This window comes from Kazachstania africana, chromosome 4 (genome assembly GCF_000304475.1).
Source record: "Kazachstania africana CBS 2517 chromosome 4, complete genome".
Lineage (NCBI taxonomy): Eukaryota > Fungi > Ascomycota > Saccharomycetes > Saccharomycetales > Saccharomycetaceae > Kazachstania > Kazachstania africana.
In genome coordinates this window covers 547,816-562,077 of record NC_018943.1, presented here as the reverse complement: position 1 = coordinate 562,077, position 14,262 = coordinate 547,816, and the positions used below count along the sequence as shown (strand labels likewise).

General features: G+C 36.2%; 4 protein-coding genes across 4 annotated transcripts; all 4 read left to right on the top strand.

The window, feature by feature from the left end:
- Positions 1-1,048: 1,048 nt before the first annotated feature.
- KAFR0D02810 (uncharacterized protein) lies at positions 1,049-2,734 on the top strand (the record flags this gene model as incomplete). The annotated part of the gene is made up of 1 exon (XM_003957015.1): positions 1,049-2,734. One exon carries the CDS (start codon positions 1,049-1,051, stop codon positions 2,732-2,734), a length of 1,686 nt encoding a protein of 561 aa, XP_003957064.1.
- Positions 2,735-2,995: 261 nt separating this feature from the next.
- KAFR0D02800 (uncharacterized protein) lies at positions 2,996-5,536 on the top strand (the record flags this gene model as incomplete). The annotated part of the gene is made up of 1 exon (XM_003957014.1): positions 2,996-5,536. The coding sequence occupies one exon, from the start codon at positions 2,996-2,998 to the stop codon at positions 5,534-5,536; it is 2,541 nt and encodes an 846-aa protein (XP_003957063.1).
- A 340-nt stretch (positions 5,537-5,876) lies between these two features.
- On the top strand, positions 5,877-9,320 carry RAD5 (DNA helicase RAD5; the record flags this gene model as incomplete). The annotated part of the gene is made up of 1 exon (XM_003957013.1): positions 5,877-9,320. The coding sequence occupies one exon, from the start codon at positions 5,877-5,879 to the stop codon at positions 9,318-9,320; it is 3,444 nt and encodes a 1,147-aa protein (XP_003957062.1).
- Positions 9,321-9,616: 296 nt separating this feature from the next.
- ECM16 (ATP-dependent RNA helicase ECM16) lies at positions 9,617-13,459 on the top strand (the record flags this gene model as incomplete). Its single annotated transcript, XM_003957012.1, has 1 exon — positions 9,617-13,459. One exon carries the CDS (start codon positions 9,617-9,619, stop codon positions 13,457-13,459), a length of 3,843 nt encoding a protein of 1,280 aa, XP_003957061.1.
- Positions 13,460-14,262: the final 803 nt, after the last annotated feature.

Genomic DNA, 14,262 nt, shown 5'->3' with positions numbered 1-14,262 from the left:
AATAGAGGTCAATAAATTCTTGTTAAATGGCACTGAGATATTAAAAGGATGGTTAAGATACGGAATTCAGTGTTTTTATAAGCGATTGAAACCCAACACTGAATAGCATGGAAACAACGCATAAAGTCAGTATTATTAGGACCTCTGCGAGATTTAGGATTCTCGTGACCGCTGGATTCATTAGATGTATATATCTGTCCAACTCCCTCTATACCTGAAATTAATATTATATTATTAAGTGCTTACCCTCTCAATGCACTAGCCTAATGTGCTAATTTTTAGGGTGCTCGGAAGTTCAATTTTACATTTTGCTCTGGAGGGGCAATATTTTTTTATATTTCATACCAAGATAATTCTAAAATTTATTCTTAAATGGTAACGGCAAGAACTGATGAGTAAAAAATTTAGGTGTTCTGTAGGGTGCACACATGAAGTCTCATTTTGATAAAAAGATATTTTCTTTTCCAATAGCTCTGTTTATAAATACTAGAGCAACTACTACCAAAAAAGAACCGTATATATCTTGGTCCATATTTTTGTCGTAATTATGAGTAGAGGATGAATACAACCCAATACACGTGGTACTACCGGTGTAAAATGGCCCACTATTATGCCTATGACTTGTAGGAAGGATACTTGATTTGTAAGAAAAACCATAACATTATAAACAACTAAATGCAACTAGTAATGGTACCAAATTACTACTCATTTCAATTCATGGCTCAACGTCAACTTATTTGCCTATTTATTCCCACGTTGATTTACATATGTATTTTTCCTGAGAAAACCTTGTAATTATTGCACTGACGTAAGCGAACAAATGTGTCAAAAATGACTCTAAAGGGAAATGCCGTCGCGGGAAAAGGGCAGGACGACAGAGCCCTGTCAATGAGAAACCTATAGTGGGACCAAGTGTCTAGCAGCATAGTTCATTACATACAAAACAAAACTATAAAAGAAGAGAAGGCAGTAAGGACTGTCAAAGTTTCTCTTTTTTTTAATTTTCAGCACTCTGAATCACTAGATTGTTAAAACGAAATTTGAAAACATGCTAAATAGCCACAATTCCACTTTGCAAGCCGATTATTTGACAGCTTATAAAAAGCCTGAGAAATCATTCGCTGACACTGAAAAACTGAACCATTTTGGCGAGCTACTTTCTGCAAAATATAGGGAATTAACGAAAAGGGACAGTGTAAAATCTGATAGCTCAGTGCCTATCTCTACAAAAGATTTTGACCCTCATAAATATCATATGGAGAGGAATGTAAAAGCAAAATTAAAGAGAAGTGGCGCAATTAAATACAAGAAGATTACCACGTATTTGAAAGGAAAAAAGATTACGTTTAAAGGCATTAAATCGTCAGATGCTGTTAGCTTTGATGACAAACATACCGCAATAGAAAATCCGAATGATTTTAATGACATGATTCCAGATGTACCCGTGTCATTAAAGAAAAAGACTATAAAATTATCACCTACAAATCTAGTTCCTTCAGGAAATAATCAACCTTATTCCTTGAAATCAAAATGTACTCATCTTCCAAAATATAACAACAATCCTTATTCTTACAGTGTCAATTATGTATTAAATGACGAGCAAACCCCTCAAAATGCCAAATTCCCAACTCAGAACCAGGTCCTCTCAGATGCTACCACTATCCCGCAAAACGCTCAAGTACCTTCAATAGATGCTAAGCATTTCTTCAAACCAACCACAGTGCCTATTATGGCACCCAAAGTTGAGCTCTCCAGTCCCAATGTTACTGAAACAACTCTACCACAAGAGCCGGCAAAAATAAGGCCTTCCATTGTACCTCAAAAAAGATTTTATAAACTTCCCAGTAACCCTTCGATTACCTGTACAAAACCTCTGCAAAGTAAAACAGTCTCACTATCAAAAAGCAGTGACTTTAGTTTTTCAGATCTGACGGGATCTTCTAACGAACCTTCAAGTCACACAGCCATTCCAGATTGCTCTTCAGATGCTACGTCAGAATATAGTTTACCATCAAATGAACCATTCGAAGCGAGGAAGAAAGATCTGGACAAAAAAGAACAATTATTAGATATGAAAGAATTAGAGATAAAAGAAAAAGAGGCATTCGTTGAAGAAAAGGAAAAATTGCTAGAAACATGCAGAAAACTGAATAACGAAGACCCCGTTCTATTTAGCAAACCATTCCACCTTTGCTCCAAAGCTATTGAAGCAAGTGGAACTGAGTCCTTATCAAGTATTGACTTGGTTCTTTTGCAGGCGGAGGACAAGGATAGCGTCGCTAGCGGTGACTCTTTCAAACGAGCGGTCACCAAAAAGAAACAAGAGTTTCTCAATTCTTCCACCAGTATTCCTATACTGTCCGGAAACAAGTGTGCCTACCGACCAAGTTTCTTCTTTGGTGATAGGAAAACTTCCAAACAGGTCTATGTTTCTAAAGAGCAGGTTCTTCAATTCAATGAAAATAAGAAGTTATTAAATGAAAACAGAGTTCTAGCCGAGCAACTAGAGTCAATTAAAGAAATCAAAGGTTCAAACCCACATATGCAAATTCTAAAAGATTTGATTGAAACAAAGAGGCTTGTGGGAAAGCTTACCAAAGAATTAAACGAAGAAAGGACTAGAAGGTTAGTGTCAGAAGAACTGTTATTGTGCAAGAAAAACGGGATCAAACCAGAAGTTAATGACTTGGCTTTCACAATTAGTCAACTGAAAATGGAATTAGAAAAGATGTGAAAAGATAGAAATAGTTTAAGCAATCTCTTACTATTTTATATAATTTCTCAACACGATTTTTTTTCAATTTTTTTTTTCTTTAAACGTTGGGCGGCTATTTTTAATTTCATAAAAGAGACATAACGAGCGGTTTTGTGGCGAATTCCAATATATACAATTCAATGATTCTTTTCAATTTCTATAACTATCTATCTTTTAATAGCTGTTACCTCACTTACAAGAAAAAACAATTGTCCTTCATAGATAGCATAATTGAGCAGCATGGTTGATGTGGCCTTTAACAATCGCAATGTACAGGAGCTGTTCAAAGGAGCTATGAAGGAGGTCAAAACTGATCATGAAGATATCGTATACCTTTGCAAGAACATGATGCCTGATATATGTACAATTGGAGAATCGAGGAAATCGTTGCAGGAGGATGTACTATTCCTGAGCGAAGCAATCTGTAAAGAGTTTGAAAACAGTACTTATTTCAGAATTGCCCTTCTGAGTACGCTTTTAGCTGTAGTACTCGAGCAACCTCAAAAACAACCTCTTATTGGTTTACTTATTTTGAAAATTGATGAAAAAAATGGATATGTAAGTGCACAAATTTTAGATTTTTTTGCTTCTCAATTGCAAACTGCCCTAAATGCAACCCACACTGAAGACTGGTCTGTACACTTGGCAAATGAAGGTGGCCCTTGGAATGCAACTAAACAGATTTTAAGATTACTTTCGATCTTATCGCCTCTGTTATACCATGATGACCTCATTACAATTTACAAAAATTTGTTAAATCTTTCCATTAATCTCAACAACGTTCACAAGCAAACAAGAAATCCCCTTTCTGAATTAATTTTCCACAACACGCTGCTAAATATCCCATATCTATTTATTTTTGAGAGAAGTGACGAGATTTTGATACGTAATTTTGAAACATTATTGAAGGACTTCGAAAGACGTTACAACTTCAAAAAAATTAATTATAATTTGTTACAAGAAGTTACACCGAACGTCCTAGTCGAAATGATTGATTTAGAAAATGTTATATTACCAGGCGTAAGAATGATCCTATCTGATCTTAACTATTTGGATCGAATCTTTCACAATTGGGGTAAATCACTAACTGGAACTTGGCGTAAGACAGCGACCAAACTAAAAGTGGTCATTCCAACTTTAGAGGAAGTCAAACCTTTTGCGAGCCTGTCTATAACGAGGGGTTCGATAGATAACTTATGGAAATCCCCCAGATGCTTATTTAAAGTTTTCCAACCATCTGGAACCACATCAATTGCTGCATTAACACAATTAACTCCATTTCATACCCATTTATTACAAGATATCGTGATAGACATAGTTCAAAATCTAGAGTTTAACAGAGAGGAAGTTGCAAAGCAAATTATGTCACTCGATTTGTTCTTCCAGAATGGATTGTTTGTACAAGTCTCGTCATCGTCAGAAAAAAACACAATGACGTTTGAAGGAAATACTTCATTAATGCAGGCTGTAAAAATAGAAAACTTAGTTATTGAAGCAATACTGTCATTATTATTCAAATTACCATATTCTACAAAACCCTTTGCATATTACTACACATTGCTTGTCGAAATCTGTCAAAACTCCCCGAAAATAATAGCTCCAGTTTTCGGGAAAGCGTTTAGATTCTTTTATCACAATCTGTCTCATATCGACATTGAACTTAGATTAATATTTCATGAATGGTTTTCCATTCAATTAAGCAATTTTAACTTCAGCTGGAAGTGGAATGAATGGGAGAATGATTACAAAAAATTGAATAAACAAATTTATAACCCCCAAATGATATTCATAAGCAATGTTATTGCAAAAGAATTACGTCTGACATCAAACTCAGCAGAAGTTGAAGAAAGTTTGCCTCAGTGCTTTACAAAATTTATTTCCCCTACCTTCATTTCAGTGAGATCATTGAATGCATACTACAACTCGTTTTTTTCAGATAATTCAATGACTTTAGAGTTCGATGAAAAGTTGAGATTCTTTTATCTACAAGATGACTTTCCATATCAGAATTTTACAGAAAGAATAATAGAATATTTCCATCTATCGTCTAAAGAAAGACATATGGGAAAACTTTTTGATATTGTAAACACACTGAAAGAGAACTACAAAACCGAAATTTCAAATTTTGACCACTTTATTATCAGCTTATTGATTCAATGCCTCTGTTTTTCCGGTAGAAGATCATTATCACATGCCAATAAATACATTGACGATTTTGCAGATGATTTGAAAGCAATTTTCAAAACGTTAATCCTTGATCGAAGTATAATAGAATTTACCATTGTACAAGCCATTTTGAGATTTTGGAACACAAGTTCACAAACTGGTTTCCTAATAACCAATACCGTTAAATTCAAGGGCCTAGTTTCTTCGAAAGCAATCCTAGAATTTATTTTAACAGAAGCTGAAAATAGAAACTTCGCATTAACTGATTATACTGCAGTAGAATGTATCTTTAAAAATTTGGATGACGAACAATATTCTTATTCTACTAAGTTTGAAACGTATCAATACATATTCAGGGAGCTTTGCAAAAACTTAAACAAAACTCTGGAGGTATTAAAATATTCAAGTGAGATGTCTGATAAAACCAAAACACATGACCTTGACTGGAAACGTCTCACTACACTCAATCTTCTAAAAAGTTTATTAAGAAGATATGCCAACGGTTACCATTATTTGACTAATTTCTTAAAGGAGGAAGTCAAAAATATTTCTCATGATCAGACCAGGTCGCAATTAAGTCAATGGATTGAAGAATTAAGATACATCGCCGTCTAATAGGATATATAAGATACTAATGTAATCTGTCCACTCGCCAAATAGTGTTTTCTTGCTTGCTCTTAACAAAATTTTTTTTTCTGCAACAAATAGAAAATAACCTTGCATGCTTCTAGATTTTGAGACTCTAAATTTTTACTTATTCATGTCAAATAATAACAACGCGTTAAGAAAAAAGAAAGAAAGCGAGGGAAAAGACGCGCTCTGTTCAAATATCAGATGCCCGCTAAAATCAAATAATGCAAATTCAGATCGATATTCTATTTAGTATAGATGTCTATGATTTTGCTCTAAAAAATAGCAATACTGTTGATATAAAAACCGTAACGTATACAGTTTGATGATAGAAACAGAGCAGAACGACTCTGAAAAAAAAAGGTTCTTTAAGGATGAGCTAGAATCCTCACAGGAAACTCAGTTAATATTCGATAAATCATTGGAAAATAAATCTTCCTTCTTATTCGCTGATCATTCTGTTGAGGATGTACCAAAGTCACAAGCAGAATCAGTCATTCCAGAAGGAAATGTCACGATGCAGGTATTCTGTACTGAGCTTAAAAGTATAATCCCAGAGATGAGTGATAATATCTGTGAAGAACTGTATAATAAATTTAGGGACTCACAAGATCGATTATCTAATGCTATAACATATTACTTTGAGCATTACAACAATGAAAAAAAAGATATGTTTGACCAGACGCCGTCTTCACCAGCACCTGCTGCATCAAGCTCTTCATCGGGCACACCTTCATCACAATGGTTGTTCACACAATCGAAGAGAAGGAAAACTTATGGTGAAAGAAATATAGAAAGATTGAAACCAAATATTAGGTGGAAGCGCTTTATTGGCGCACTCCAAGTAACAGCCATGGCAACAAGACCAACGATTAGACCGTTAAAATATGGTACAGAGCTTAAGTTATTGAAGACTTCTTCTTCACCCAAAATTTACGACACAACTGGCAGGAAAAAAAGTACAATGGCAAATTATGTTAGAGTTTTTGATAATAAAGAAAGTAGAGAACTTGGAAGATTTTCCGAAGACATCGCCCAAACCATATATCCCCTCTTGGATACTGATGAAATCAGTTTCGAAGTAACAATGGTATACTGTGGAAATAAAAGATTAAGCATTGGTGATAATTTCATTTTACAAGTCGATTGTTTTTTATCGTCCCTTTTATTTGACTCTTCGAAGAATGGATACGCCCCAGATGTAAATCATGACTTTCATAGGAGATCATGGGAAAATTCTAAGAAAGGTATAGTGGAAACGGAAGAAGAATTACAAAGGCGATCCAGAACAACGGCGCTTATATCTTTGTTCGATAAACTCAGTCTTAGACCAATTCTGAAAGAAGCTGAAGATACTGAGAAAATAAATAAGTCTTTTACTAACGATACAGAAGTGATAGATTTGGAAGATGACGAAACTCTTGACAGAATAATGTCACAAGACTCTGAAGCTTTGGAAGCAACAACTCACAATGAAGATTCAATGAACTTGAATCAACTTAAAAATTTCTATAACATAACGCAATCTTCCGATTCACTCAAAATTTTACCTGAAACAGAACCTTCAAAAGATGTATTCAAACTTGAGCTAAGAAAATACCAGAAGCAAGGGCTTACATGGATGCTTCGAAGGGAACACGAGTTCGAAAAGGCTGCCGGTGATGACAAGGAGATAGATAGCAACATGATGAATCCTTTGTGGAGACAGTTTATGTGGCCTAAAAATATGTCTTGGACCGCTCAGAAATTAGAAGATCATTGTGAAGATCTGTCTGAGGATATTTTCTTTTATGCCAATTTACATACAGGCGAGTTTTCTTTTGAGAAACCAATCTTGAAGACAATGACAAGAGGCGGTATACTCTCAGATGAAATGGGTCTCGGTAAAACTATTTCCACTTTGGCACTGATTTCCACTGTACCTTATGATTCTGAAGCAATAGGCAAAAAGTTGTTCAAAACAGAAACGGCTCTTTCTGACACCGATGAAACTTTCAAAAGAAGGCCCTATGCTTCAAAAACTTCCCTAGTTGTGGTCCCAATGTCACTTTTAAACCAATGGAGCGATGAGTTTCAAAAGGCCAATGCCTCTTCGACCATGTATTCTGAGGTCTATTACGGTGGAAACGTTACCAATCTTAAGAAGCTACTAACACAGGTGAAAAATCCACCAACTATTGTCTTCACCACCTATGGAATTGTTCAGAACGAATGGAGTAAGCTTTTGAAGGAGCATAAAGATAAAGACATGTCAGAACCTACCACAGGCCTGTTCTCGTTAGACTTTTATAGAATTGTCATAGATGAAGGTCACATAATAAGAAACAGAAGTGCTGCGACATCAAAGGCTATTATGAATTTATCAAGCAAATGTAGATGGGTTCTTACTGGGACACCGATAATCAATAGATTGGATGACTTATATAGTCTTGTGAAGTTTTTGGCATTGGAACCTTGGTCACAAATAGGGTATTGGAAAGCATTTGTGTCTACCCCATTTGAGAACAAAAACTATAAGCAAGCCTTTGACGTGGTAAATGCAATTCTCGAGCCTGTTTTACTCCGGAGAACTAAACAAATGAAAGATACGAATGGTAAACCCTTAGTCGAACTGCCACCAAAGGAAATAAGAGTTGAGAAGCTGAAATTAAATAAATCTCAAGAGGGAGTTTATAAACTGCTTCTAGACAGGGCAGAAAGCTCAGTGAGATCCGGTCTTGCTAGAGGTGATCTATTGAAGAAATATTCTACAATTTTGGTCCATATTTTAAGACTAAGGCAAGTGTGCTGTGATGTCCGATTAATAGGAACACAAGATGAAAATGATGAAGATTTACTAAATAGCAACTCTTTCTTTTCTCAAGCATCGGATAATGACATAATGCTCAAGGATGCCCTTTCTGAATCATACGAATGTAATTTTACTCAGGAAGATCTGGATGCTGCTATTTCCAGGTTACAAGAAAAATATACTAAGAAAGAGCAATTGAAATCATTAGAATGCTCTATCTGTACAACAGAACCTATTAAATTTGAAAAACTCATATTTTTAGAATGCGGTCATCCTTATTGTGAAGGTTGTTTGGCGGAATACTTCGAATATCAAAAGCAAAAAAAGTTGAATTCAAAATGTCCAAACTGCCGTTTAACCATCTCGAGTAATCGTTTACTGACGGTGGACAGGAATGGCATTTCTGATAACATAACTTTCATTCAGTATAATAACAACCCCAAATCAGCAAAAATCGCCGCACTTTTGAGGCATCTGCAACAACTACAAGACTCTTCATCTGGCGAACATGTTGTTGTATTTTCACAATTCTCATCTTACTTGGATATTTTAGAACGTGAATTAAGTGAATTTCTGCCGGCCAAAACAACAAAGATTTACAAATTCGATGGTCGTTTAAGTTTGAAGGAACGTAGCACCATCTTAAGTGATTTCCAAGTAAAGGATTTCGCCAAGCAAAAAATTCTTTTGTTATCTCTAAAGGCTGGTGGTGTTGGTCTAAATCTCACATGCGCATCTCATGCATTTATGATGGATCCATGGTGGTCACCTAGTATGGAAGATCAAGCTATTGATAGAATCCATAGAATTGGCCAACAAAATAGTGTGAATGTAACGAGATTCATTATCGAAAATTCAATAGAGGAGAAAATGCTGCGTATACAAGAGAGAAAAAGGACTATCGGCGAAGCAATGGACGCTGACGAGGACGAAAGGCGGAAGAGAAGAATCGAAGAAATCAAAATGCTTTTTGAATGATATGATATCGTATCTTTTAAATATTTGTATTTAGGCCATTATATACCATCCTATAACTTAACAATCTTTTCTTCATGACAGCCACTAAGTTAACACATCGAGCAATTCAGATTCGACGCTGAGCGCTATGCTAAATTTCTGGATGTAAGGGTGTTATAAAATTTTAAGCTCATCGCAAAATTGCTAGTGAAAAAAAGTCAGCGATGATGATTTAAACAAGGCAATAAAACGGTAAGATTATCAAATCCATTAGCCACACCAACGTTTCAAACAGCACTACGAAGACCTGAAGCACCATGGGTACTTACAGGAAAAGATTCAACGAAAAAGCCAGAGCTGGCCATATGGCTAGGATAAAAGAACTAAAAAGAATTAGAAACAAACAGTTCTACAGACAAGCTGAAGAAGAAGAAAATAATGAAATCGATGGCAAAGCTGAACCAACAAATACTGCTCGTGATAGCAATGCAGAAATATTGGAACCTCTTACGGAGGAAGAAAAAAAGCAAAAGAAAAGGAAACTAGAGGAACTCTTTACACCAAAAGAATCAAAAGTTTCTAGACAGAAGAAGAAAAGGCTAGAGAAATTTATCGAACATCAAATTAAGAGAGAAGAAAAGAAGGCCATCATACAAAAGTTACAAGATTATAAGATTGATACGTCTCTATTGACAAGTTCTAAAAAGTTAGGCCAAGGTAGACAAACTAAGAAGGAAGCTTTTGCTGAAGCCCTCAGTTTAGAAAACCAGGGAAGATCAAGTGAACAAACCAAGGAAATTCTTTACGAAGAACATGCAGTGAAGGAATGGAATGGAACTGATCAAAATCTTAATGAAAATGACGTCGATTCCTTCAGTGATGACGATGATGAAGACGATGATTTTGAATCTAAGTTTGGTGATACTAGTAGCACCCCGAAATCTTCTTTTATAGATAATAGACCTGCTAAGTTTGGTGGTTCTGGAATTGGATTTGGATTTGCGAATGTAAAAGTTGTGAATAAAGACAAGAAACCTCCAAAGAAAAAGTACAACTGGAGACAAAAGGTGGAACTTCAAGAAAAACATGCCATAAACGAGGAAGACGATCAGGATTTTATCTCCAGTTCGGAAGCTGAGGAAAGTGAAGATGAATCGGAATCTGATGCCTTCGACGATGATGCCGAAGTAGCGTCTGAAATAGAGGGCTCAGAAGTAGCAGGAGATTCACAAGACTCAGAAGTAGAAAATGTCGAAGAAAGTGGAGAACGCGACGATGGTATGTTAAGTTCAGAAGAAGAGCTTACTGAAAAACCAAAAAAATTCTCACATAGCAAAGAAGCTGAAGACTTCAAATCGTGGGCTAACCAAGAAATAAAAAAGATGGAAGGAAGAGACATTGATACAAGTACTCCAAAATTGAATATCCCGTATACACCAATAATTAGAGAAGAGGATTTAGAAGACGGTTTAACACAAGATAGCGTTCCAATCGATGAAACGTCTACTAGAAAAGCATTCTTCGTTCAGGTAAATAGGCCAGATGATATCCAGAAGGTTAGAATGCAACTGCCTGTGTTCAATGAGGAACATAACATCATGGAAGCTATATACCATAATGATGTGGTGATCATCTGTGGTCAAACTGGTTCAGGTAAAACAACACAAGTTCCACAATTTTTGTATGAATCCGGTTTTGGTAACACTGACTCGCCCGACTATCCAGGCATGGTTGGTATTACACAACCAAGAAGGGTTGCAACAGTTTCTATGGCCAATCGTGTTGCAAATGAATTGGGCGACCATGGCGATAAAGTAGCCTATCAGATTCGTTTTGATTCAACGACTAAGGATAATACTAAAATCAAGTTCATGACTGATGGTGTTTTGTTGCGAGAAATGATGAATGATTTCAAATTAACCAAATATTCATCTATTATCATCGATGAAGCTCATGAAAGAAATATTAACACTGACATTTTGATTGGTATGCTAAGTCGTTGTGTGAGGTTACGTGCCAAAGAACACGCTAATGACCCAAAAAATAGTAAGAGGCTAAAATTAATAATTATGTCGGCTACTTTAAGAGTATCTGATTTTAGTGAAAACGGCGTCTTATTTCCAACCCCTCCACCTATCTTAAATGTAGATGCCAGACAATTTCCTGTGTCAGTACACTTCAATCGTAAAACCCCGTTTAATTATGCGGATGAGGCATTTAGAAAGGCATGTAAGATCCATAGAAGGTTGCCACCTGGTACAATTCTTATTTTTATGACCGGTCAACAAGAAATTAATCATATGGTAAAGAAGTTAAGAAAAGAATTTCCATTGAAAAATAAAATTAGTAAGCAACATCACATTTCAGAGGTTAAAATCAATCCTAAGAATGCAGACTTAGAAGCGGAAGAGATAGATATTAGTGTACAAGCACTGGATGAGGAAAAATTCAAGGAATCATTAGCTGTTAATGAAGAGAACGGGTCCGATGATTCTGATAATGAAGAAGGTTTCGAAGAAACATTAACTGAAGGACAGACAGCTAATGATCCTTTATACGTCCTGCCATTATATTCTTTATTACCCACAAAGGAACAAATGAAAGTGTTTGAACAGCCACCGACTGGCTCGAGACTATGTATTGTTGCTACCAACGTCGCGGAAACTTCTTTAACTATTCCAGGCGTCAGGTATGTGGTTGATTGCGGTAGATCTAAGGAACGTCAATTTAACGAGGAGAATGGTGTACAAAGTTTTGAAATTGGGTGGATCAGCAAGGCCAGCGCAGACCAAAGAAGTGGTAGAGCTGGTCGTACAGGACCTGGCCATTGTTACAGATTATATTCTTCAGCTGTCTATGAACGTGATTTTGACCAGTTTTCTCGTCCTGAAATATTAAGAATGCCCGTTGAGAGTATTGTATTACAAATGAAGAGTATGGCTATTCATAATATAGTGAATTTCCCATTTCCTACTTCACCGGATAGATCTTCTTTATCAAAGGCTATTGAGTTATTACAATACTTGGGGGCATTGGATGTTCGAGAAAAGATAACTGAAGATGGTAAAAAGATGAGTCTTTTCCCACTACCTCCAAGATTTTCTAAAATGTTATTAGTTTCAAACGAACAAAATTGTTTACCATATGTTGTGTCAATAGTCAGTGGACTCTCCGTGGGTGACCCATTCATTAGCGAATATGAACTTGGTATAAATGAAAAGAAACCAGTCAAAAAGACAGATGACGAGGACAGCGGGACAAGGGAGGAGGAACAGGGAGATGGCTTGGATATTGAACGGGTACGTGCCTTGAGAGCTAAATTTTACAAAAGCAGATCCAAATTTCAAAAGCTTGATAAATGTGGTGACGTATTCCGGTTATTAAGTGTTATAAGTGCATTTGATTACATTCCTAAATCACAAAGGGAAAATTTCATTAGAGATAACTTCCTGAGAGGGAAGATTATGGAAGAAATTTCTAAGTTAAGGAAACAATTAACTTACATCATAAAGTCCAATCTATCCAAAGAGAATATAGCTGTTACAGTGAAGGATGAGGATTTGAAAACAAAGATTCCAGATGAAGTTCAGGTTAAACTTTTGAAGCAAATGGTTTGTGCAGGGTTTATTGATCATGTTGCCATCAGGGCCGATCAACTTTTCCCTGAAGAAGCTACTATTACTAATAGGACATCAATGATCAATGTTCCATATATACCGATAATGGCTCAGCGGAAACCACAGATAGAAGAATGCTTTGTTTATATTCATCCAACGTCAGTGTTAAACAATTTAGGTGAGATGCCACCGAGGTTTTTAGTCTACCATTCTTTAAATTTAGGCGGAAATGAGAAGACAAGAATGAGTGCATTATGTGATATTAAGAGTACGCCATTGGCCAACATTGCCAGGAAAGGTGCATTGCTGACATATAGCAAACCTTTGACTGGTCAAGGATTAAAGAGTATCAATATTTCTGTATCTGAAAGGTATTGTTACGTTGTTCCCCGTTTTGGTGCTTCGGTTGATAGCGACTTGAAAATTGGATGGGATTTGAATCCGATACCTGTGCATCAAAATAAAGAGAAGGGCCAATGGCTTGTAGATAGATTCATCACCAATAAGAATTACAAAGCTGCCGAATTGAAACAAAAGAAGTAGCTACACGTAATTGACGGCATCAGTGTGTGAGATAGTAATTTTAGCCTTGGCCTGATTGGAGCCAATAGACCCTTCCCAAATATAAAAAGTAATGTACGTATATAGTAATAAGTCTATCTCTAATAGATAATTGCATTTTAAACGTAAGATTTATCATTATAACAATCGGCGAGACGTTATTGCCAATAAGTTTACCAGAAATGGAAGTTATATTGAAAAAAACCGCATTCTAATATTCGTATTATCCGAGTGAAAAAGAAAGGAAAAACTGGCAACTGTACACCCTGCCTTTTCTGGCCAGCTGACGGAGGTCAACGAACATTAGCTTGCATCATTTTGTATGATTGGATGGTTGAAGAAATTGCCACGGTAACTCGGGAGGATCTGTTTTCAATTAAGACATTTTCTAGCCACAGCGCCTCTCATTTGTTGCTAACGGAAAATACTTGACTTTGAAGTTTGAAATATGTCATTTCTCCCAGCTACGGTTACTTCTTTTGGTAAAAAAATCAATCTGCCTGGGCGAGAATGTTCGATGAGGAGACGCATGCTCCTAATGAAGATACTACAGTATTCTGTCTCGACACATTATACGCATGATCAAAAAAGACGCAGGACACGTGAGGCAATCTGAGGCCAGAACTCATATGAATATCAGCATACCAGGGGTCTTTGCACTGTTGCAGAAGAAGCGTAATTTCATCTAAATCTTACAATGACGATTACAATTAATATACCCTCTTAGGGAAATTGCCATTTTAGGGTACCTCGAATCAAAGTGGAGTAGAAGTCCTCCAAGTAAG